The sequence below is a fragment of the Pithys albifrons genome, chromosome 25 (genome assembly GCF_047495875.1).
Source record: "Pithys albifrons albifrons isolate INPA30051 chromosome 25, PitAlb_v1, whole genome shotgun sequence".
Taxonomy (NCBI): domain Eukaryota; kingdom Metazoa; phylum Chordata; class Aves; order Passeriformes; family Thamnophilidae; genus Pithys; species Pithys albifrons.
Window position 1 is genome coordinate 1,787,217 of NC_092482.1, and position 21,831 is coordinate 1,809,047.

General features: G+C 63.3%; 1 protein-coding gene across 3 annotated transcripts in view; it reads right to left on the minus strand.

The window, feature by feature from the left end:
- ARHGAP23 (Rho GTPase activating protein 23) overlaps positions 1-21,831 on the minus strand; it is a 37,682-nt gene that overhangs the window by 2,961 nt on the left and 12,890 nt on the right. For 2 of the 3 annotated variants that reach the window (XM_071577512.1, XM_071577511.1), the window contains exons 2-23: positions 14,294-14,473; positions 11,844-11,868; positions 10,959-11,051; positions 9,794-9,872; positions 9,491-9,545; positions 7,348-8,779; positions 6,887-7,042; positions 6,655-6,766; positions 6,507-6,564; positions 6,242-6,379; positions 5,841-6,140; positions 4,402-4,463; positions 3,991-4,118; positions 3,716-3,834; positions 3,480-3,635; positions 2,721-2,799; positions 2,366-2,439; positions 2,155-2,244; positions 1,931-2,056; positions 1,742-1,783; positions 1,542-1,635; positions 57-88 (exon numbers count right to left, since the gene is read on the minus strand). In XM_071577512.1, the coding sequence (XP_071433613.1) occupies positions 57-88; positions 1,542-1,635; positions 1,742-1,783; positions 1,931-2,056; positions 2,155-2,244; positions 2,366-2,439; positions 2,721-2,799; positions 3,480-3,635; positions 3,716-3,834; positions 3,991-4,118; positions 4,402-4,463; positions 5,841-6,140; positions 6,242-6,379; positions 6,507-6,564; positions 6,655-6,766; positions 6,887-7,042; positions 7,348-8,779; positions 9,491-9,545; positions 9,794-9,872; positions 10,959-11,051; positions 11,844-11,868; positions 14,294-14,473 (3,630 nt within the window). Of the gene's footprint in view, positions 1-56; positions 89-1,541; positions 1,636-1,741; positions 1,784-1,930; positions 2,057-2,154; positions 2,245-2,365; positions 2,440-2,720; positions 2,800-3,479; positions 3,636-3,715; positions 3,835-3,990; positions 4,119-4,401; positions 4,464-5,840; positions 6,141-6,241; positions 6,380-6,506; positions 6,565-6,654; positions 6,767-6,886; positions 7,043-7,347; positions 8,780-9,490; positions 9,546-9,793; positions 9,873-10,958; positions 11,052-11,843; positions 11,869-14,293; positions 14,474-17,043; positions 17,612-21,831 lie in introns of those variants that run through there. The other variant, XM_071577510.1, reaches the window with a different exon arrangement.

The window sequence follows — 21,831 nt, forward strand, 5'->3', positions numbered from 1 at the left end:
AGTGTCCCCACCACTGCGTCCCCCTCTGCCAGCCCCAGGCCAGAGTCCCCCCTCACCTTCGGTTTGGCGGAGCCGCTGCGGGTCGAGCCTGGAAAGCAGAAGGGAGCAGAGGGTCAGTGAGGTCCTGGGGGTGGGTGTGTGCTGGGGAGGTCAGGGGGTAGAGCTGGGGATGCTGTTCCATTCCCCCAAACAAGGATGGGGACATGCCAGGGATGTCATGGTTGCTGCTCCATTCCCCCAAGACAGGATGGGCACATGCTGGGGGTGTCACACTGGCAGGGCCCTGGCAGGGACGCCAGTGCTGAGCAGGTTCATGAGTTGGTGGGTGCAGGAGGTGTTGGGGGGGCTCTGGGGGTCCCTGGCATTGCTCACCCACTGCAGAACCCCGAGGTGAGGAGTGGGAATAAGGGGGACACACACAGTCACACACAGCTGGGAAATACAGCCAGGACCCCAACCCTCCTAGGGCCATGAGGCACAGAGGGGACAGGGACAGGGCACTGCCACTGCCATGTCACCCGAATGGAGCATGGGGAGGTGGCTCCGCACCACATCCAGCCTCGGAGAGGGGTCTGGAATGGGCTGTGCTGGAGGGTGCTGGGACAGGCCATGGGGTTGTCCCAGCTCCCCTGGGGGTTAGGAGGTAAGAGGGGACACAGGGGTGACAGGCAGCCCTGGCACTGCTGCCTTGGTGTGAAGGACAAGGACAAGACACAGACACCCTCTCCCACCCCACATGCCCAGGATGGGGTTAACAGCTGCTGACAACGAGAGAGGGGGAGGCAGGAAGGGGGTGCTGACCTTCCCTTGGGCTTTGGGAGCCTCACAGCCCAGCGCTGGAGTCACAAGACACCCAGCACCCCTCCCTGCCAGGGAATGCCACCTGCCAACAACGTGGGACACCCAGGGAGAAAGGATTTGGGGCTCCCCAGAGGCTCAGCAGCCCCTCCCAGTGCTGGGGACCCTGGGGACAGTGGCCAGGCAGGACAGGGCCCCCTCCCCTCCCACTGCCCACCCTGCTCCCGCTCTCTCGTGGTCACCCGAGGGGTTAGTGCAGGAGCAATGCACCCAGGATCAAACTGTACCCGCTCTAGCTCTCGAGGAGGTCCGCTGGAGGAGGAAGAGGAGGAGGAGGAGGAGGAAGAGGACAGCACAGAGAAGTTCAAGGAAAGAACGTAAGAAATCAGTCGAACATCACAGTCTCCCGGTCTCCGGGCTGGCAGCGCGGGCATGGGCAGGGGTCCCATGGGGTGGGCACTGCTGGGGTGCCATGGAGGGATGAGGAGCAGCCACCAGAGAGAAGGGTGATGGGAGAGGGCAGGGAGGGGACTCGTCTGGCACCCCCAGGGAGGTTGTTCCCATTTTTCAGTGAGGAAGGTGCAGGGATGACACACTCCAGCACTCACGGGTTTGCCATGGATTGGCGAGCCAGACTGGCTGCCCAGAGGTGTGGGCATGGGGGACAGAGCATCCAGAGGGGCACCCCGGGGTGCCACAGTGCCAGGACAGGAGGGTCTGGTGTCACGGACACTGCCCCTCACCTGCGGCTTCGCCAGGCGCCGCAGTCCTGCCGATGTTGGGGAGCAGGTACTCGATGTTGGGCACGGACTGAGCCTCCTTCTCATCCACGGGGGTCTGCAAGGGGAGCAGGGACAGTGCTCAGGGGGCTGCCAACAGTCAACCAAGGCTCCTGTGTCACTCCTGCCCCACAGCAAGACCCCCAGTGGGGGACAGGACTCACCTTCTCACCCTTGTCCTCCTTGTCACTGAAGAACCAGTCTGACTGTGTGGGGGAGAGGAGAGGGGTTACGGCCCAGCGAGGAGCAGAGGGAGCTTGGCATGGCTGGGGAGCCCCTTCCCCAAGCCTGGGGTGCTGCCAACCCCCTCCTCCAGCCACACCAGTGCCCACCCACCCACTGATGCCACTTACATGCTGGATGAGGGTCTCCACGATCTTGTAGCGGTCGGGCATGTGCGTCACCATGTCGGTCATGTTGTCCTCGGACGTCCGAACCAACGTGGGGCCAAACACCAGGGCCAGGTTTCGGGGCTCCATCTGCAACCAGAGCCAGGTTAGTGCTGCAGCTCAACCCCAGCTGGGGGGCTGGAGGTGGGGCAGGAGGCTGGGAGATTCCCAGGGTGGGGGTCCCGTACCTTGTTCTTCTCCGAGTGGTCAGCGATGGTTTTCAGGTGACCCACCAGGAACTTGAGAGTCTCGTAGTAGTGACCTGGCAGGTCCCGGATCTGCAGGGAGGCACCAGGTCACCCCTCTGCTCAGCTCCCATCACCTTTCCCACCCATGCCAGCCCCCAGGGAGGGGCTCCAGGGCTGTGCCCCTCCCTCAGCCCCTGCCCCCTCTCCCTACCAGCTTCCTCAGTGTCCTCATCCTCTCACTGGCATCTTCTATCCGGTTGGCTTCAATAAAGTCGTTGTATTTATCTGAAAGTGGGACATGGGGGTGGTCAGAGCTGGGTGGAGGGGAGAGGACACCCCCCAGAGGTGGGGACCCCTGGATGAACCAGCTGCAGATTGTGGGGAAAAGGGTAGTGCTGGTCCCACTGGGGTGGGGCACTAAAGGGCAAGGAGGGAGAAGGACAAGGGCTGGCCAGGGGGCCTCGGTGAGGGGGGCTCTGCATTGTCCCTCCCCTTGGGTGGCCACTGACTCACTCACTCTGGGCCTGGTGGCCCAGGGGGAGGCAGGGTTGGGGTGCAGGACTCACCATCAGTGAAGAGGGGCTCGGGAAGCTTCCGGAAGAAGGATTTCAAGAGGCTGCTGATGACGTTCAAGTCCTGCCACCGCTGTGGGGACAGAAGAGGCTGCTCAGAGGGAGGAAGTCCCCAAACCAAGGGTGTCCCAGGCCACCCACACTGAGAGGGACAGTAGACAGCACCACCATGGCTGTGAGGATGGCAGGACAGCTGTTCCCACCCTGAGTGTGGAAGGGACAGCCCTGTGTCACTGCAGCGATGTGTCAAGAGGCTAGAGGGCAAAAGTGTCCCCAAGATGTCACCTACAGTGCTGTCACCGACCACTAGGCGGCCCTGCCACTCCAAGGAAGGTTGTAGCGATAGGGATGGGGATGGACATGGAAACAGGGATGACAGGACAAGGACGATGATGAAAACAGGGAAAATGAAGACGAGGATGATGATGGAAGACAGGGATGATAACAGAGATAGGGATGATTGGGACAAGAATGATGATGGGGACAGGGATGATGATGGAGACAAGGATGATGACAGAGATGGGGGTAGTGGGGACAAGGATGATGCTGTAAATAGGGATGATGGCAACAAGAATGATGACGGGGACAGGGATGATAATGAGGACTGGGATGACGACGGGGATGGGGTGATGATGAAGACAGGAATAGTGACAGAGCCATAGACCAGGACAACAGCCAGGAGAGCATTCCAGAGGCATGATAGGGATGAGGATAGGGATTGGGGACCAGGATGGGGACCCGCCCTGCCCTCACCTCATCCTGCAGGTTGATCTCTGTGGCTCCCTTGTTGAGCTGCTCCTGCAGGCTGGACACCACTGCGTTGTTCCCGGGCACACGGTAGATGCCCATGTACTCCAGCCCTCGGTCCTCCACCACCTTGCAGCAAGCTTCCACGATCAGGGGCACGTTCTGCAGGCACAGGGAGGGGGTCACAGAGTGCTGGGCAGGTGTGGGGTCCCCGAGCGGGGGCTGGGCTGGCGTGGCTCTACCTTGTTGTCTGGGGCAGGCTGGCACTCCTCCAGCCTCACACCAAAGGCACGGGGGGCAGATTTCTTGTTCTTCTTCATGATGTTGATGCCCCACGGGGCTTTCTGGGAGCTGCTCTCATCTGGGGAGGAAAACCCGCCGGATCACTTGTGAATGAGCTGGGATAAATGAGAAGAGCATCCCTGCTGCCCCACAGGGATGAGCACCATGGCAGTGCCAGGGTGACACCCCCATGGTTTGCCGTGGGGGTCCCCCATGCCACAAGGCTGGCACGTACCTTTGGTGACAGCTGCATCCTGCCTGGGGGACCGGGGCGCGCTGGTTCCCGTCTGCTTCAGGAACTCTGCTCGGATCCCCAGCCCACGAGGGCCCTTGGGTGAGGAATCGGGCTTGGTGCCCGCAGGGCTGCGGGGAGAGCGGGGGGCTCAGGTGGGGCACGGCCGGGGGGCACCAGCGCGGCGCAAAACCTCCCGGGAAACGCCGGCATCACTCCCAGGCTTCCTGGCATCCATGGGGAGCACCGAGCTGCTTCAACCCTTCTTAAATTTGCCAGGTGCCACACTGGCTGAGCAGGACCCTGCAGCACCCGGAGCCAAGCCGGGCACAGGCAGCACTTCCATCACTGCCCCATCCAGGGAGCCACTGGCCAAAGCCCCGGGGGCTCGGTGCCCACCGCCCCGGTCCGTACCTCACTTTCCTGTAGTCGTTTAACTTCTTGTTGATAAGTGCTTGGCTGGCAAAACCGGGGTCCTGGGGAGGCAGAGAGAAGAGGGGAAGGAGAGCTTGAGCAGCACGTCCACCAGAGACCCTGGGCAAGTCCACGCTCTGCCAGGCACAGCGTGAGGCTGGGCAGGACCAGGCAAGGGCAGCACCAGGTCCCTGCTGCCCCAGAATAACCAGGTAAGACCAGGCAAGGGCAGCACCAGGTCCCTGCTGCCCCAGAATAACCAGACAGGACCAGGCAGGGGCAACACCAGATTCCTGCTGCCCCAGAATAACCAGACAGGACCAGGCAGGGGCAACACCAGATTCCTACTGCCCCAGAATAACCAGGCAGGACCAGCACCAGGTCCCTGCTGCCCAGGAACAGCCACTGCTTGCCACTCCACTGCAGTGTCCATCACTCTGTGCCATGTGTCCAAGCCAGACACAGAGACATGGGGACATGCATGTCCCTCCATGGCACACACACACTCTCATCAACCCGTGCCAGGTATACCCAGTGCTCCACACAGCACCCACAGACACAGATCCATCCCCACGGGATGCTGGTCCTTCTCAGAGGCACCACAACTCCTGTGTTTGCCCAGATGACTCCACATGTTCCAACTCGGCAGCACCAGCACTGCCAACCCCACCGAGCCCACGGCACCCTCCGGTGCAGGGCTGTGCCACAGAGAACCAGACACTGCTCCGAGCTCAACGCACCCTCTGGGCCAGAGCCTGTCACAACCCGGCACGAGCACTGACACCAAACCACACCATGGCAGCACCACGGGGGAACAGCACACAGCCAGCCCAGCGCCGGCACAGCATCCCTGTGGATCCTCCACTGGATCAGCCCCAGGGGCAGCTCTCCCCACCTCAGACCCGAACAACATGTTGAACAGTCCACAGCTGCCTGGTGAGGGCTCAGCCCTGATCTGGCACCAGTCACAGCAGCACCGCACGGGCACCATGCCCAGATCTCTCTCCGTGAAAGGAGATACAACACACCATGGCAGAGACAGGTCACACCACGGCAAGCCATGACACACCATGGCAGAACCACGACACACCATGGCAGAGACATGTCACACCATGGCAGAACAACAACACACCAGGGCAGAGCCACACAAGCTCCTCTCCCACTGCACAACCAAATGCCACCAGCAGATCCGACGCCGACCCTGCCTGGAACACACAGAGAGCCACAGCACCTCCGCTGAGCACCCTGAGCATCCTGCACAGCCCACCCTGGCCGGGGCACGGAGCCACACTCTTCTTGGAGCCCCCACGCACCCCTGGGAGCACGGCATGGGCCTGGCCGTGGCCTGGGGAAGCAGCACAAGGCAAAGAGCCGGAGAGAGCCGAGGCGGTTAGTGCCGGGAGAGCCAGAGGCAGCCGGGAGCCCCATGTGGCTCTCACCTCGCCCTCAGCCTTGCTGTTCTCCCTGATGACTTTGATCCAGGCCAGCATGTCTTCCCGATCCTCTGCCTGAAAGAGATATTCACAGAAGTCAGCGGTCGTCAGGCGGAAGACGTGCTTCCTCTTGGTCTCGCTGTAGGAGATGTCCACCAGGCACGCTTGGATGCTGATCGGCGGCTCCTCCTCACCTGGGGCCGGGGCGCAGGTCACCGCCTCCCGCCTGTCCTTGCACAGGTACAGCGAGTGGGTGCGCAGCACGGCGAAGACGCGCTTCCACTGCCGGAGCCCTCCACCGACCTTCTGCGGGGACAAGGCACGGGGCGCGGCGCTCAGGGGTGCTGGCGGCGGGGAGCGTCCCCCCTGCATGGCCACCGGGCTCCGGGGGGCCCCCACCTGCCTACCTTCCCCTTTTTGGTGAGGATCTGCTTGCAGTGGAGCCAGCCCTCCTTCCTCACGGCGCTGAACGGGACGTCCGAGAGGTCGGAGGTTGAGTGTCTTTTGGAACGGGCGTCTTCAGACGTGCCAAGGCTGTCCAGGGACTGTGAAGGGGAACAGAGGGGCATGTTGGGGGGATGCCATTGGCACCCTCTGCTCCACCAGCAACCGCCCAGGCAATCCTGGAAATCTTCCTTTAGGGGCAGCCCCAGAACCCCCAACACAACTTACCCCATCGGTGAAGAAGCTCCTCAGCATGCGGAGGCTGGGGACCCGGCTGGGCATCCTCCTGGGGGGAGAGCAGCCCCCGTCAGTGGGGCAGTCGGGAGGGCATGGGAGCTGAGGGGTGGTGGGACTGGGAGGGGAGGTCCAGCCCTACCTTAGGATCTTGCCCTCATCCCGAAACGCGTTCAGACCATCATCGCAGGACTTGGAGCGCTCGGTGGTGATGGCCAGGAGGTAGGACGAGCGGCGGCCGGCCTTGATGCTGCCTGTGATGGGGAGGTGGGCAAAGCCCACACTGGTCAGCCCAGGGGCACAGGACACAGCTCCAGGGTGAGGGGCTGCTCCCCCTATTGCCCCCAGGATGGTTTTTTTCCCTCAGCACTTACTGCAATCCTGGGAATAGTGCCGGGACAGGGCAAAGGCAAAGGTGGGTGAGGAGGGGCTGGTGGCGACGGCGGGCGCAGAGTTCATGGCACTGGAGACCACCGAGGAGGCCGGGACGTGCTTGGCCTTCAGGTCGATGCTGGGGCTGGTGGGTTCGTCTGCGAGGGGGGTGGGCAGTGTTGTAGGGGGTGTTGGGGCAGGAGAAGTCCCTGCTGGGACCCCTCAGCCGAGGGCAGTCCAGCCCAAACCCCGGCACCCCAACTCCAAGCCCAGCCCTGCTTGGGGACAGCAAACCCTGAGGACACTGTGGAGTGCTGAGCAGTGAGTGCTGCTGGCACAACCCCATCTCAATGGACGGGTGCTCTGGAATTCTGCCCCACACCCTGCCCCCAAACAGGCCCTCCCTGGCACGGGACTTCCTAAACCCCCTCCCAGAGGTGACCAACAAGCTCCCCAGACTCACCAATGAAGGGGATGGACGCCAGGGAGTCCTCGGGGGCTGCCAAGGGCGCCACGCGCCGGCCCAGCCGCTCGGCCACCAGCCTGTCCCCTTTGCCCCTGGCGGACTGGGGGTCACAAATGTCCGTCTCCTTCACCCCCTCGGGGAACACAAAGTTCATCTGCCGCAGCGGTGGTGGCATCTTGCGCCCCGTGGGCGGCTTCTGCCGCAGAACCACCTCTTCCCTGCGCTCCTCCTGCTGCTCGGGCACACGGCTGCCCTCGGGCCGCTGCTCCCGGGGCACGGTGGGCACCGCCGGGGGGCCGGCGGCCGGTGTGCCAGGGGTGGCCATGCTGTCCATGAGCGGGGCCACCGCCCGCTGCGCAATGCTGAAGGTGGGCAGCCCCCCGAAGGCCGGGTCGCGGAAGGACAGGGCGTGCAGCAGCCCCGTGCGGCGCTGGAAGGACGGGCTGTAGCTGCGGTAGCCGATGTACCCCGAGTCATCCACGCTCTGCAGGTTGGGCTGCGACGGGTGTTTCTGCACCGGCGCCACCTCCCGCGAGGAGGAGGAGGAAGGTGCGAAGGAGCCGTGCGGGATGATGGGTGGCCCCGTGACCGCCACGGTGGCCCGGCAGAGCCGCTCGGGTGTCCAGGCGGAGCGGTCGAGGTGTGGTGGGAGCAGCGCTCCAGGCTCCAGCGCCTCCATGGAGCGCCCGTACCTGCCCAGCGCGTGGTCGGAGCGGGCGCGGGGGGCCCAGCCCTCGCGGGTGGGCTGCAGCAGGGTGTCGTGCGAGGCGCTGTGGGGCCACCCCCGGCTGGCAGCGCCCGCCGAGCCCCCCAGGCGGTCCTGGGACACGCTGCGGTAGCGGGGCAGGGCGTGCCGGCGCTCCTCCGAGGCGCTGCGCCGCGGCTCCTGGCTGCAGAACCAGCGCGACAGAGCCTGCTGGCACTCCTGGCGCCCGGGCACCCGCTGGGCCATGTCCCGGGGGGGCCGCCCAGCCCCCGAAGGCCCCCCGATGACCTCCTTGAAGCCGCAGTGAGTCCGGTGCTCCGGGAGGTGCTTGGGCACCGCGTAGCAGGGTGGGGTGGCAGGGGGCATCCCGTAGCGGTCGGGCACGGAGGATGCGGCGTTGCTGGGGCAGCCGGGGCGGGGGAAGGAGCCGGGGTGCCCGTGGGGTGCGGTGGGGCGCGGTGGGGGACCCCCAGGCTGGGGATCCTCAGGCCGGTGTGCGGGGCTGCCACTGGTGTCGCTGCGGGTGCCAAGCGGGGATGCGGGGCCGGCGGGAGCCGGGCGGTGGGCACGGGGATCCTGCGGCTGCCCCGGGGTGGGCTCAGCACCCCGTGCCTGGAAGGGGTATGTTTTCCGTGGGTAGCAGATGGGAGGGGGCTCAGGGATGCTCTGTGCCCCGCCAGAGTACGGCTCGTTGCCCTTCAGGTAGGCATCCTGGGAATATGCCTGTGGAGGGACAGGGGGTCAGGGTGGGGGCACAGGGTCACAGTCCCCCATCCCCATGATCTCTGCTCCTCCCAACCCACATGTAAACCTCCTGTCTGGGTGAGCTGGCCTGGCTTTTCTGCCCCCCTGGTCCTGCTTTCCCATGGGCCCCCCAGCACTGAGCAAAGCTGGCAGCAACCCCAGCCCTTCCACTCTCCCCTCCCCTCCTTCCTAAAATACCCTGGCATGGCCAGCCAGGCTCTCCCATCTCACTTTTCACAGATGCCTCTGACTTCATGGTGGGGATTCCCAGAATCTGGAGCAGTAGCACATGGGCTGTAAGACCCCCCAACCCCCATGGGAATGGATCTCCCAGGTTGAGGACAAGCAGTGGTGTCATCTGATATCCAAGATAGGACCAGAGGAGCACCAGGGGAAGGCCCACACACATCCCTCAGCTCAGGCCACCCTGCAGGGCCACTGTCACCCACAGATCCCACATAACTGCCAACAGAGTCACATGGGGTGCTCCGAGGATAAGTCAGACCCTGAGACTGAGAGCAACTCCAGCTACGCCTGAGAATGCCCTCCAAAAAATAGGGGCCACATCCCCTGTGTTTCTGCTCTGGACCCCCAGTACCTCCATATCTGCACCCATTGAACCTCCAGGAATGCTGGTGACCTCTCCCCACGTGTCCCCAAGTATCCCTGGCACCTGCCTGGCAAACTCACCAGCTGGAGGATGTCCTCATCCTTGGGCATGATGGAAAGTTCCAGCACATCGTCACTGGGGAGAGGGGACAGAAGGGTCAGGAAGGATGTGGTCAGTCCCCACCTTCCCCCAGTCACACCTGGCTGGATTTCCCATAGGATGAACATCCCCATCCCCACGTGACAGTGACAGCACTGCCTGTCCCTGCTTCCCTTGCAGCATCACTGCCTCAGGGCTCTGTCATCCCAGTGACACCCGGGGGACAGTGCCTGCTGTGACATGTCCCCATCCCGTCACCTCCCATCCCCAGGAAGGGGACTCACCTGTTCTGGATGAGGGCGATGACCTGTGAGTAGGTTTTCCCAATGATGCTCTCCCCATTCACCTTGACCAGCCGGTCACCTGCAGAGCCCCAGGAGAGGACAGTGTCACCACAATGGAATGGTGGCACCTGGATGTCCCCACAGCCACCAACAGCAGGGTTTGAACAGGGATTTTGCCAGGTCCCATGTGGCAAGAGGAGCCATGGGGACCCTAAAACCAGCCTAACCCATGGGGACCACAAAGCTGCTCTGAGCAACCCAGGCCAAGAGAGCCAAGAGCTCACAGAACCAGGTGGCAAAGAGAATCATAGAATCAGCTGGGTTGGAAGAGACCTCTGAGATCATCAAGTCCAACCCTTGGTCCAACCTCACTTTGATTAGTAGATAATGGCACTCAGTGCCACATCCAGTCTCATCTTAAAAACCTCCAGGGATGGAGAATCCACCCCCTCTCTGGGCAGCCCATTCCAATCCCTGAGCACTCTCTTTGCAAAGAATTTCTTTCTGATCTCCAACCTAAACCTCCCCTGGCAGAGCTTGAGCCCGTGCCCACTTGTCCTACTGCCTGAGAGAAGAGATCAGTCCCCACCTGGCTACAACATCCCTTCAGAGGAGTTGTAGAGAGTGATAAGGTCTCCCCTGAGCCTCCTCTTCTCCAGGCTAAACACTCCCAGCTCCCTCAGCCTCTCCCCACAGCACTTGTGCTCCAGTCCCTTCTCCAGCCTCGTTGCTCTTCTCAGTTGGGTTGGAAGAGACCTCTGAGATCATCAAGTCCAACCCTTGATCCAACCCCACTGGGATCACCAGCCCAGGGCACTGAGTGCCCTGGGCTGGTGATCCCAGTGGGGTTGGATCAAGACATGTTGGATTCTCTGTCCCTGGAGGTGTTTCAGAGGAGACTCAGAGCCACATCCAGTCCCTTCTCCAGCCTCGTTGCTCTTCTCTGGCCCCGCTCCAGCCCCTCAATCTCTTTCCTCAACTGAGGGGCCCAGAACTGAACACAACACTCAAGGTGTGGCCTCTCACCAGAAGGGGGAGAGAAAAAATAAAAGAAATGCAAGAAAAAGAGCAAAATATGCAAGGAAGTCCCTGGCAGAGGAGGCAGAGCATTCCATGGATCCTGGGAGCAGCCTGGAGCCACCCCCAGCTCCGCGTGCCCACTCACCCGTGCGCAGCCCGGCCTGGTGAGCCGGCCCGTCCTCCCGCACGTTCTTCACAAAGATGGTGTCCATGGGCTCCAGGCGGCTCCGGGGGGGACCTGCCCGGGGGGGACACAGGCTCAGGGAGCTGCTGCCACAGCCAGGACTACCCCACAGCAAGGAGCACGTTTGGCTCCTCGTGGTCACATCCCCCAGCCCTGCCAGCACCTGCGGGCACAGATCCTGCCCAGGGTGACACCCAGAGCTTGGGGCAGCCCCTGGTCCCCATCGCCCCCAGCCAGGGCTGCTCCCAGTCCCCTTGGCAAAACCAAAAGCCGTCGGGTGCTGGGTGGGCACGGTGCCCACAAGGGATTCCGAACCACTCTGGGACCACCCAGAGTGAGGGTCAGAGCCCCCCAGCCCTGCTGGGTGCTGGGTCTGGCACCGCTGCCCGCACTGGCTCCCCGGGAGCGCGGCCCCGGCGCCGCGTCACCGCGCCAGCACCGATCCGTTCTGACACCTTCACATTCACTCACATCACCAGGGGCCTCCAGGAGCACAGCAGGGCTGTGTCCCTGTCCCCAAACACCCCATGCTGGGTGGGGGTCAGCGCTGGCCACGCCACAGCCCCCCTGGCCATGGGCAGACCCTGTTCTGGGCGTGATGTCCAACAAACCTCCCAAGGGGTTTTGGGGACACTGAGCCCATCTAGGGCACAAAGTGCCACCAAACTGCCACCAAAGCACTATGTCACTTGACTGCCAGCTGAAATTTAGGGCTGTGGTGACAGCAACAGCAACAGCAACACCCGCTTTGACCCCCAACAGCCACGTGCTCCCCACATCCCTGTGCCCACCAGCTGTGCCTGTGGGGGTGTCCCCAGGGGTCCCCATGGCAGTGCCAGAACTCACCTGCTCGGTTCCCATTCTCCTCCTCCTGCCAAGAAAAGAGAAAAGCACTGATTTAGTGGTGGGGCCAGGGCAGTCGTGACAGGGGGACCTGGGGGGTTCTGGGGGGTGCCACCCCAGGAAGCCCCTCGTGGGACCCACGTGTCCCTCTGGCCTCTGCCTCTCCCAGCTAAAATTACCTCCTGACACCAGATCCAGCAGCCCTGGCAGTGGGAGGGAGGGGATCTGACAGAGCCCCCCACACTCAGCTGACAGCAAAGGGGTCGGTTTTGGGACAGGGGAGAGGGAAAGGGGCTCATCCAGCCCCGTGGGCCACCAAGCCTGGGCAGGGAGAGCCTGGGCCCCACAGTGGGGTTCCATCTCTGCAGCCTCCCACTGCTCGGGGTGGGCTGCCAGGGCTGCAGAGGGCACTGCAGGGGGGTGGCAAAGGGGTCCTGCACCCAACCATGGGCAGGGGACAGCTCTGGGAGCCACATGGATCTGTCCCCTGGCGTGGGAATTGTGTCAGCAGATCCCTGCCAGCAGATCTCTTCCCAGCAGATGGGGTCCCGGGGGGGGTTTCAGGACACAGGGTCCTGGCATCCACACTGCTGAGCCCCCAGACCAGACACGGGGCACCCTGGGCTGCTCAGCCCCACACGTGTGTCCCAGGGAGGGATCTGGACACCTGAAAGGGGAATTCTCACTCCACCAGTGCCAGATCCTTCCATCTCTGGGGGACACACAAGCCTGGCCCCAGCCCTCAGCCAGTGCAGGCCAGCAGGGACACAGCCTTGATGTCCCTCCAAGGTGCTGGGAAGGGACCAGTGTCCATCCCAGTGTCACGGGGGGACATTCCCAGCAAGGAGGAGGAGAGGGCTGGAGGCACCACTCCAGGGTGGGAAGGAAGAGCCACATTCCACAGCCTTGGCCCACAAGAGTGGCTGCCACGGTGCCAGAGCAGGAGCATGGGGCCACCGAGAGCCCCTGGAGGCACGGACTCACCCCCTCCCTGCCCTTCCTTGCCCTGTGGCATCCCAGAGCCCTTCCCGGCCCCGGGGCCATCCCGGCAGCCGCGCTCCCAGGGCGCGGCGGTGCCAAACACAGCGGCCCCATCCCTGCCACCCTCCCTGCTGAGTCAACCCACCGAAACTCAGCCCCCGGACCTGGCGGGCTGCCGGTGCCCGCGGGTGCTGAGCCAGCCCCGCCGCACCCTGCCCCGCCGGCTCCGGCACCAATTCCCAGCCTCTTTCCAAGAGCATCTCCAGCTCCCGGCGCTGATCTGGCTCCTTCCCACGCGGCCCCGTGTCCTCCCATCCCATCAGGGCTCAGCCCAGGTGCCCAGCGGGGCAGGATCAATCCCTCGCTCTTGGAGGATCCTTTGGAGGATGAGGGATAGGTAGGAGAGAGTGGGTCGGTTTGGAGGAGCTCCAGGCCATTCCCATGACAAAACCAGAGTCACGCTGCCGGAGACGGGGCAGGTCCGTGTTCCCGGTGCGGGAAGACAGGAAGGATTTGGGGAAGCAGAATACGAGGAGCCTGGGAAAAGCGCCGTGACGGAGGATGCTGAGCAGGGATTCCGGCGAGTCGGTTCTCCCCACCCTGTGACTCACTTCCCACTGCAGTTCCCTGTCTGCCAACGCCAGCCCGTGGGGCAGCTGGAGCCGGGGGGAAGCTGTGAAGCTCCAGGGTGATGGAGCATCCAGGTCTGCCCAGCCTGGAGCAGGAAAGGGTTGTGACAGACCACGCAGCTCCCAGACTCTTCTCCCTTCATCCACACAAAGCTGCTGCTGCTGCAGAAAACGGGGTGAGAAGAGGATTCCAAATTCCAGGAGATTGGAGCTGGCTTGTCCCTTTGCCTGCAGAGCTTCATCCAGACTGGAAGCTGCTGGGTGGTTTTCCATGGGATCCCTCCATCCTGGAGCCCAGACTGAGGTTCTTGGTGGTTCAGAGGGTGCAGGAGGGTCATCCCAGGGCTGTGTCCCCACAAAAGGCAGTGCCCAGAGAGGGTCCAGCTGCAGCTGGACACAGATGCCGGGAAAGATCGAGTTGGAAGGTTCCCACCAAAATCTAGGAGACTGGGAGCCAAAAATCCACCAGTCCCCACTGGCCTTGAGGGCTCTGAAGTGCCTTTTCCTGCCATTCCCAGGGATGCCAGAGCCATCATTCGGATCTGAGGGATTCTCTCTGTTCCCACAAACAGCCATGTCCCATCCCAAAAGGCTCTGGGATGCCTCCAGAGATGCTGCCAACTCCCACATCTCCCAGCAGTTCCATGGGCTCCTCCATTCCAGAACACCAAAGGCTGGGGGCACCTCCAGGTACCCCAGCAGAGCAGCTGTTGGATGGTCCACTCCTCATCCCCCCAACTCCCAACCCAAATACCAGCATCCTGTATCCAACCACAGCACCTTGGAGTCCCATTCCAGCATCCCTGGGGGTCCCCAGGGCCCCCCAAGCTTGCCCAGCCCTACCTTGGCCAAGTGCACGGCCGACTCCGGGGGGTACACGATGAAGTGGCGGAGGGTGAAGCCAAACCCCCCCTGGGGGCTCTTCCGCAGCACCAGCGTCTTTGGGCCCACCCAGGGGAAGGACCCCCCCTCTGGGGGCACGTTGGCATTTGGGGATGCTCCATCTCTCCGGCCCGGCGTCGGCTGTGGGGGGACAAGGACAAGGTGTCACTTCTGAGGAGGGAGGTACCAGCTCAGCACTCCATGTACACACCCCCTGAGTTCTACCCAAAAAGCTGCTCCACTCCTAAGACATCCCTCCTCTCTATTCCCAGCCTTCCAGAAGCAAATTCCAGCCTCCACAATCCACCCCAGATTCCTCACGTGGGACCTTTGGGAAGAAGATGAATGGAAAGGAAATAAAAATAAATAATGAGCTGTGCCTGGGGGTCTGGATGGGACCCAGGAGGAGAGATGGGGGTGGATGGGGGACTTGGGGACAAAAGGTCCCCTCTGATGACATCGTGGTAATAACCTTGGGCAAGCCGGAAAGAGCCATGCGGGAGGTGGTGGGATGAGTGATGCTTCCTGAGATGGAGCAGGGACCTGGCACAGTGTTGGGATCTGGCAAGGGACACTGCCCAGAGCAGCAGATGGGGCCAAAAGGGATGCGGGTCCATCCCACAGCTCCCAGTGCCAATGGTGGAAGAAGGAATGGGGTTGTGGTGAAGCTGGATCTGCTATGGGCACCTTGCCTGGCACCGAGGCAGGGAGCTGGGAGAGACATCCAGAGTCCCAACACCTTGGCTGAGTCTGGGAAGGTTTAGCACAGCCCCACTGAGGGATGGTGCTGCTCCCTGGGCTGCACATCTGGCTGCACATCTGGCTGCACATCCACCAGCCCAGCGGAGGTGGGAGCAGCTGCATGGCCAAAGGGAGCAAAGGGCACTGCCTGATGCCCTGGGAACCCTCAGGTCTGCTAAAACAGCAGGAACTGGAAATCTGGGAGCTGGAGGGACAGCCAGGGCTGTGGATCCACAGGAATCCTGCCCGAGTGCCGACTCCTTCCCCGCAGCAGCAGTTGGAGTCAGCCCATCCTGGGACGAGGGTGTTAAAATTCAGGGGCTGTCTGGGTGGAAGCGATGGATGGGGAGCGGGGAGGGGAGAGGGACAAGGGACACAAAGGGACAAGGCACAAAAAGCCTTTGTCTGTGCCTGTGCTGAGTGGGCCTTTTCGCTGCCGGTGGGGAGGTCTGAGGGCAGCTCGGCGGGGCCCGGCTGTGCCCCCATCCAGCACGTCCCACACGGGGCCTGGCGTGGGGATGGGGGTCCCTTCTCCCGAGGGATGGGGATCCCTTCTCCCGAGGGATGGGGGTCCTTTCTCCCGAGGGATGGGGGTCCCTGGGGTGAGGACATGGCCCTGCTATGAGGCATCACACCCACCAACCCACTCCACCACTGCTGCACAATCTGGGAGGGAGGGGACAACCACCCTGGGTGCTCCCACACTCCACAAACACCCAAACCACAAGGAATGCTCCAAACAGCACCACAGAAACCCCCACTCCCAACAACCCACAGGCAGCAAAGCCCCCCACAAGCCACAATCCCCGCCTTGCACCGCTCAATCCCAACGGATGACCCAACCCCAGATGGCAACAGGCGCCCCCCGCTCCTGTGGGACCCCCATGCCCTCGCCCCGGGGCCGGGAGCATCCCGGCGGCGCCTGTGCCCATCTGCGCCCTCCATTGTGTCGGCCGCCGGCTCGCCGGATTATTTTTAAGCTGACAGCTGAATGTGCCCTGCTGATTTTAACCGGCACAGACAGGCCTTGGAGAGAGGGCAGGATGGTTGGAGACACCGACGGCAGCACCGACCCGCGGGCAGGGGGACGTGTCCCCGTGTCACAGCCGTGGACACAGGGACACGTCCCGAGATGTGGCGACCCCTGTGAGGGACCATCCCACCAGCTGTGCCTCAGTTTCCCTCTTTGCCCATCCTGATTTGAAGCTTTTTGGGCTACAAAGCCCCCATTTGTGGGCTTGGACACCCTCCATGCTGGCTCAGGGCCCCGCAGATGCTCCAGTTCCCCCCACAGTGGGGTTGACACCCAATTTACCACCTCAGCCATTTGTCCTCAGAGCCCTGTCCCCACTCCCAGATTTTTGGCTTTATTAAACCTCATCCTGGTGGTTTCTGCTGGGCTCCACCAGCTGCATCCTCAACTTCCTTATCCCAGTTCTTCTAAGCCCTCATCCCATCAGGGTTGAGGGGATGGGGGGAGCCCCTTGATCCTTGGCATGGCTTGTGCCAGTGGCTGTGACATCCAGACCACCCCACCCAAGTCATCCTAATTCCTGTGAGGTCCTTTACCCACCAGCACCGCTGTCACCAGCTCCCTGTACCCCATGTCACCTCACCACCCCCATGGTGACATGATGGCACAGGCAGTTCCCACCAGTGTCCCCCTCCTGCAGAGCCAAGGAGTGTTTTTCCAGCACCCTGAGGGGCAGGATCCATCCCCCCTCCCAGACATGGCGAGCAGGGCAGTGGGAGCCAAACACCTTCCCAAGCAGGAGCCTGGACCCCCATCCCTGACCCTAACCCCCCTCCAGCACAGGAGGGGACGAAGGGGACACAAAGGGGACACACCACAGCCCTGCAGCTGTGAGAGCCCCCGGGCACACCCCACCCCGCGCCGTGGGAACCCCCCATACCCCTGCAAATCATCCCCCCACCCAAACCGGGCGCGCCCCCCGGCTCGCGGTTCTCACCCGGCGGCCCTTGGCGGTGCGGGGGGCCGGGGGCGGCCGGGGGTCGGGGGCGGCCGCGTGTCGGCGGAGGCTGCTCAGCCAGATGCAGCGGGGCTCGGGGGAGCTGCAATCCACCCCGACGGGGCGCTCCAGGCGCCAGCCCTTCCCGCAGCAGCGCTCCACGCTCCACAGCCTCTTGGGGCTGGGGACAGCCGGGGGGCGGCAGGGCCCCCGCTCCGCTCCGCCCGCGCTCTCTTCCACCATCCCGCCGCGCTGGGGGGCTCTCAGCCGGGGTTGGGCACCCCCATGGGCTCCCCGCAGCCCCCCAGGTGGGCGCTGTGCGGAGCTCCCAGCCCGGCCGTGCCGCTCACAGTCGCATCAGCCTCTCGCTCCTTCGCTCACAACCCCCGCAGCAACGCAGCCCCCACCCAGCCACCCCCTGCCTCCCGGATGGATGGAGGGTGGGATGGATGGATGGATGGATGGATGGAGAGAGAGAGGGAGGGAGCGAGGGAGGGAGGGAGGAATGGAGATCGGGATGAACCAGCCACACGTCCCGGCTGGGCTGGCGGGCTGGGGCTCCAGCTGCTGGCAGGGATCAGTGCCCAGCCCACCGCCCCCAGCCAGCCCCCCGCCCCACCCCCGCGCTGCCTGCGGTGTCACTTTGCCAAGACTTTCCCTTTTTTTTTTTTTTACATTTTTTTCCTTCTTTTTTTTTTAAACCGCCCCCTTCTTCCTCCATCACCCCGGGCAGCATCCCACCCTCTCCGCTTCCTCCTCTCCCTCCTCCCGGCCCCTTCCTTCCTTCCTCTCTGCAGGGCACCGGGCGATGCCGGGGACAGGCAGAGGGACAGCCTGGGGGTGCAGCAAGTGTCCCCACTGTCAGCCCCGGGTGCTGCAAGGGGGGAGCCAGGGGGGGCTCTCAGACAGCCCGTGCCGCCTCCCTGTCCCCTGCACCCAGCACAGTCCAGGCAGCAGGACACATAACCAGCCACAGGCTCTGCTGGCACAGCACCCTGGGGTCCTACTCAGCACCCCGGGGACCACAAGAGCCCTTTGGAGACCAAAAGAGCCCCTTGGAGGCCAAAAATAGCCCTTTGGAGACAGACACAGCCCCGACCCCTCTGCTCAGAGCCTGTGGCAAAGAGCAGCGGCTCCAAGGACACTTCCCACCAGGAGCTGAACCAAGAGTCACCCCCAGCCCCATCTCCCATTTTGGGGACTCCCAGGGCTGCAGGCCTGGCAGGTCCCTGGTGTCCTCCAGGCACAGGGCCACCACCACCCCCAGTTCCATCTGGGCTCCTCAATCAATGCTGGGGACAACAAGGGACAACAAACCACCCTCCCCACCGGTTCCTGGGCGTTCCCTCTGCTCCATGGGGACAAATCCCATTCCCCAGACCACGCCACACCCCTCTGTGCCCCCTGCTCTCCACCACAGCACCCAAAATCTGGGAGGAACAAGGGAAAACAGCAGCACCTTGGCGAGTCCAGCACCCGCAGACCCCCAGGCCGGGCCGGGGCTGTGGGTGGGCAGTGTGCCCCTGCCCCGGATCCCCCCGGCTCGCCTGTCCCTGTCCCTGTCCCCGCACGAGAGGGTCCCGCGCCGCATTCCTGCCGTGCTGGAGGCCGAGGAGAGGCACGTGCAGCCACGCCGGGGAAATGCCGGGCATTGCTGGGATTGCAGCCTCGGGGCCAGACACCCCCTCGTGCGTCTCGCCCCCTCCTCTGCTCTGCCCCCCTCGCTGCAGCCCACCAGGGTGATGCCACGCACCCGCGGTGGCACCAGATGCCAGCGAGGGGACAGTCCAGGGGTGCAATGCCACACAGTCCCCCTACACACTGGCAATGCTTTGGTGCCCAGAACACCCACAGTGTCCATGCTGCCCAAAGTGCTACAATTCTGCCTCAAACCTGCCCCAGTGCCCACCCCAAGCCCGACTTGGGGGGTTGGATTGGCTGGTGTGGTGACAGCCATGTCCCCAAGGACCCATGTGCACACCCCCAGCACCCTCACGGTGCCTCCCCACCAGCAGCCCAGGGAGAAACCGGGATGAGAAAATGTGGGAGCCAAATCCCTGCCATCAGCTTCTCCCTGGGGCCACTCTGATGCCACCTGGTGCCTGTGCCAGGGGTCTCCTGTGGGAGCCACCCCGGGGGCAGCCCCGTGCCCTCGCCCCAGCCTGGGGACAGGCAGCTGGCACGTCCCAGCATGCAGAGCTGCCTGGCTGGAGCAACCAGACAGGGCTGTGGGTGCAAGCAGTGCCCGGGGGGGCTTTGCAGCTGAAAAGGGGCAAAGAGCAGCCTGGCATGGTGGGCTGGATCGGGCCGGGGGTTCTGGAGTGGCTGGAGCAGCACTGGAGACAACAGGACTCATCCTGCCACCTCCACTCAGCCTGTCCCGCAGCGCTGAACAGGCAGGAGCTGCCCGGGCAGCCTCAGGGGGGTGTGGGGAGGGGGGTCCCACCCTTGGGTGGGGGGCACAAGGGCAGGACGGGCACTGGGATTGTTCCCGCAGCCCAAAGCGGGAAAGGTCAGGCGGCATTCGCGGGGGCAGATTCCACCCCGAGGAATGCAAGCCTGGACAACTTCCAAAATACTTGTGTTTTGCACAGGAGTGTCCTAAATACGCAGCCAAACAGGAGCAAGGGGGAAGGCAGCGCTCCCGGCATGCACCGGCACCGCTGGGGACACACGGACGGGACACACGGACGGGACACACGGACGGGACACACGGACGGGACACAGGGATGGGACACACGGATGGGACACACGGACAAGGACACAGGGATGGGACACATGGACAGGGACACATGGATGGGACACACGGACGGGACACACGGACATGGACACATGGATGGGACACACGGATGGGGACACACGGATGGGACACACGGATGGGACACATGGACATGGACACACGGACATGGACACACGGACGGGACACACGGACGGGACACACGGACATGGACACACGGACGGGACACACGGACGGGACACATGGATGGGACACACGGACATGGACACACGGATGGGACACACGGACGGGACACATGGACAAGGACACAGGGATGGGACACATGGACAGGGACACATGGATGGGACACACGGACGGGACACACGGACAAGGACACACGGACGGGACACACGGACGGGACACATGGACAAGGACACATGGATGGGACACACGGACGGGACACACAGATGGGACACACGGATGGGACACACGGATGGGACACACGGACATGGACACACGGACGGGACACACGGACGGGACACACAGACGGGACACACGGACGGGGACACACGGATGGGACACATGGACAGGGGACACACGAACAGGGGACATACGGACGGGGGACACACAGGGACACACGGATGGGACACATGGACAGGGGACACAGATGGGGAATCTCCATATTTTACACTGATGCCACTCCCCCATCCCACACCTGCTGCTCCCAGAGCTCTCCCACCCTGCCCAGATCCTGGTGACATCCCAGGATGGAGCTGGTGGTCCCAGCTGGGGACATGTCCTGGCTCCACCAGCTGCGCCCGTGGGGCTCTGCCAGCTGGGCCATCACTGGCCCTGGCACGCGGCGAGGATAACGTCACCCTTCGGGCAGGGACAGAGGGACAGGGACAGAGGGACGGGGACAGGGACAGAGGGACGGGGACAGAGGGATGGGGACAGGGACAGAGGACGGGGATAGGGACAGAGGGACAGGGACAGGGACAGAGGGACAGGGACAGGCAGCTGGTGGTGCTGGGCTCAGAACCCACCCACCCTCCTCTGGCACCACTTCCCTACAGGAAGGAGGTTTCTCCAGCCTGGATCCAGCAGGGCCGGGGGGGCAAACACTAATCCCTCCCGAATGGCCAGCTGAGATTAGGGTCAGAAAAATGAGGTTTTAATAGGATTTTTAAGCAGGAGAAAGCCCTGCTGAGACAATAACTGGTTTCCAGCCCTTATATGGCACAGCTGTTGCCACTCCCACCTGTGGGGGGAAATGGGGCAGGGGTGCCACCCACACCCCTCGGCCCCAGGCAGCTCTTGGGGAGGCAGCACCCCCAGAAAGAGCCAAGATTGATGCTCCCCTGCAGGTAGGAGCTGCCCGTGCCCACCCAGGCACCCTGGGCAGGGTGGGGATGCTCTGGCAGCAGGACCTGACCTGGAGGAGGAGGTGGCAGGAGAACAGGGGGCAGCACCCAGGTGACCACACCGGGAGCATCCGGGCATCCCACTGGCAGTGCCCCAGCCCCGGGGATTAGGGACCCGCAGGAGAAAGCGTTTTAATTCTCCTTAACTCAAACCAGGGCTGAGGAGCTTTGCAGCTCAGCGGGGATTTGGGGTGTGCTCGTTGGCTCACACACAGCCAGCACAGGCCCCCCTGCCCCCCGGGATGCCCCCACACAGCTGGATCCCCCCGGGAATGGGAGGAAGGCAGGCTGGGAGCCCCGGGGAGGGGATGCACAACCCACACAGGAGCAGCAGCGCTGGGAACGTGAAGGAGAAGCATCTCAGTGATGGAGACAAAACCCCAAGTGCCTCCAGCAAACTGTGCCATGTCCCAGCCTAGGCAGGGACTTATCAGGATGGATGCACCATCCATGAGGAGGGTGGAGACCCTGGGAAATGGCTTTCTGCTGATGGCAGCAGGGTTTGCTCCAAGCATCCACAAAGATTCCCAACAACTTCTTTTCCCAAGGCCTCACAACCACCCAGCTGCTCCCAGCACTCAACTGAGCCCCTCAGCACCTCCACAAACCCCGTGGAGCTCACAGGGGAACCAGGAACAGCCACCAGGA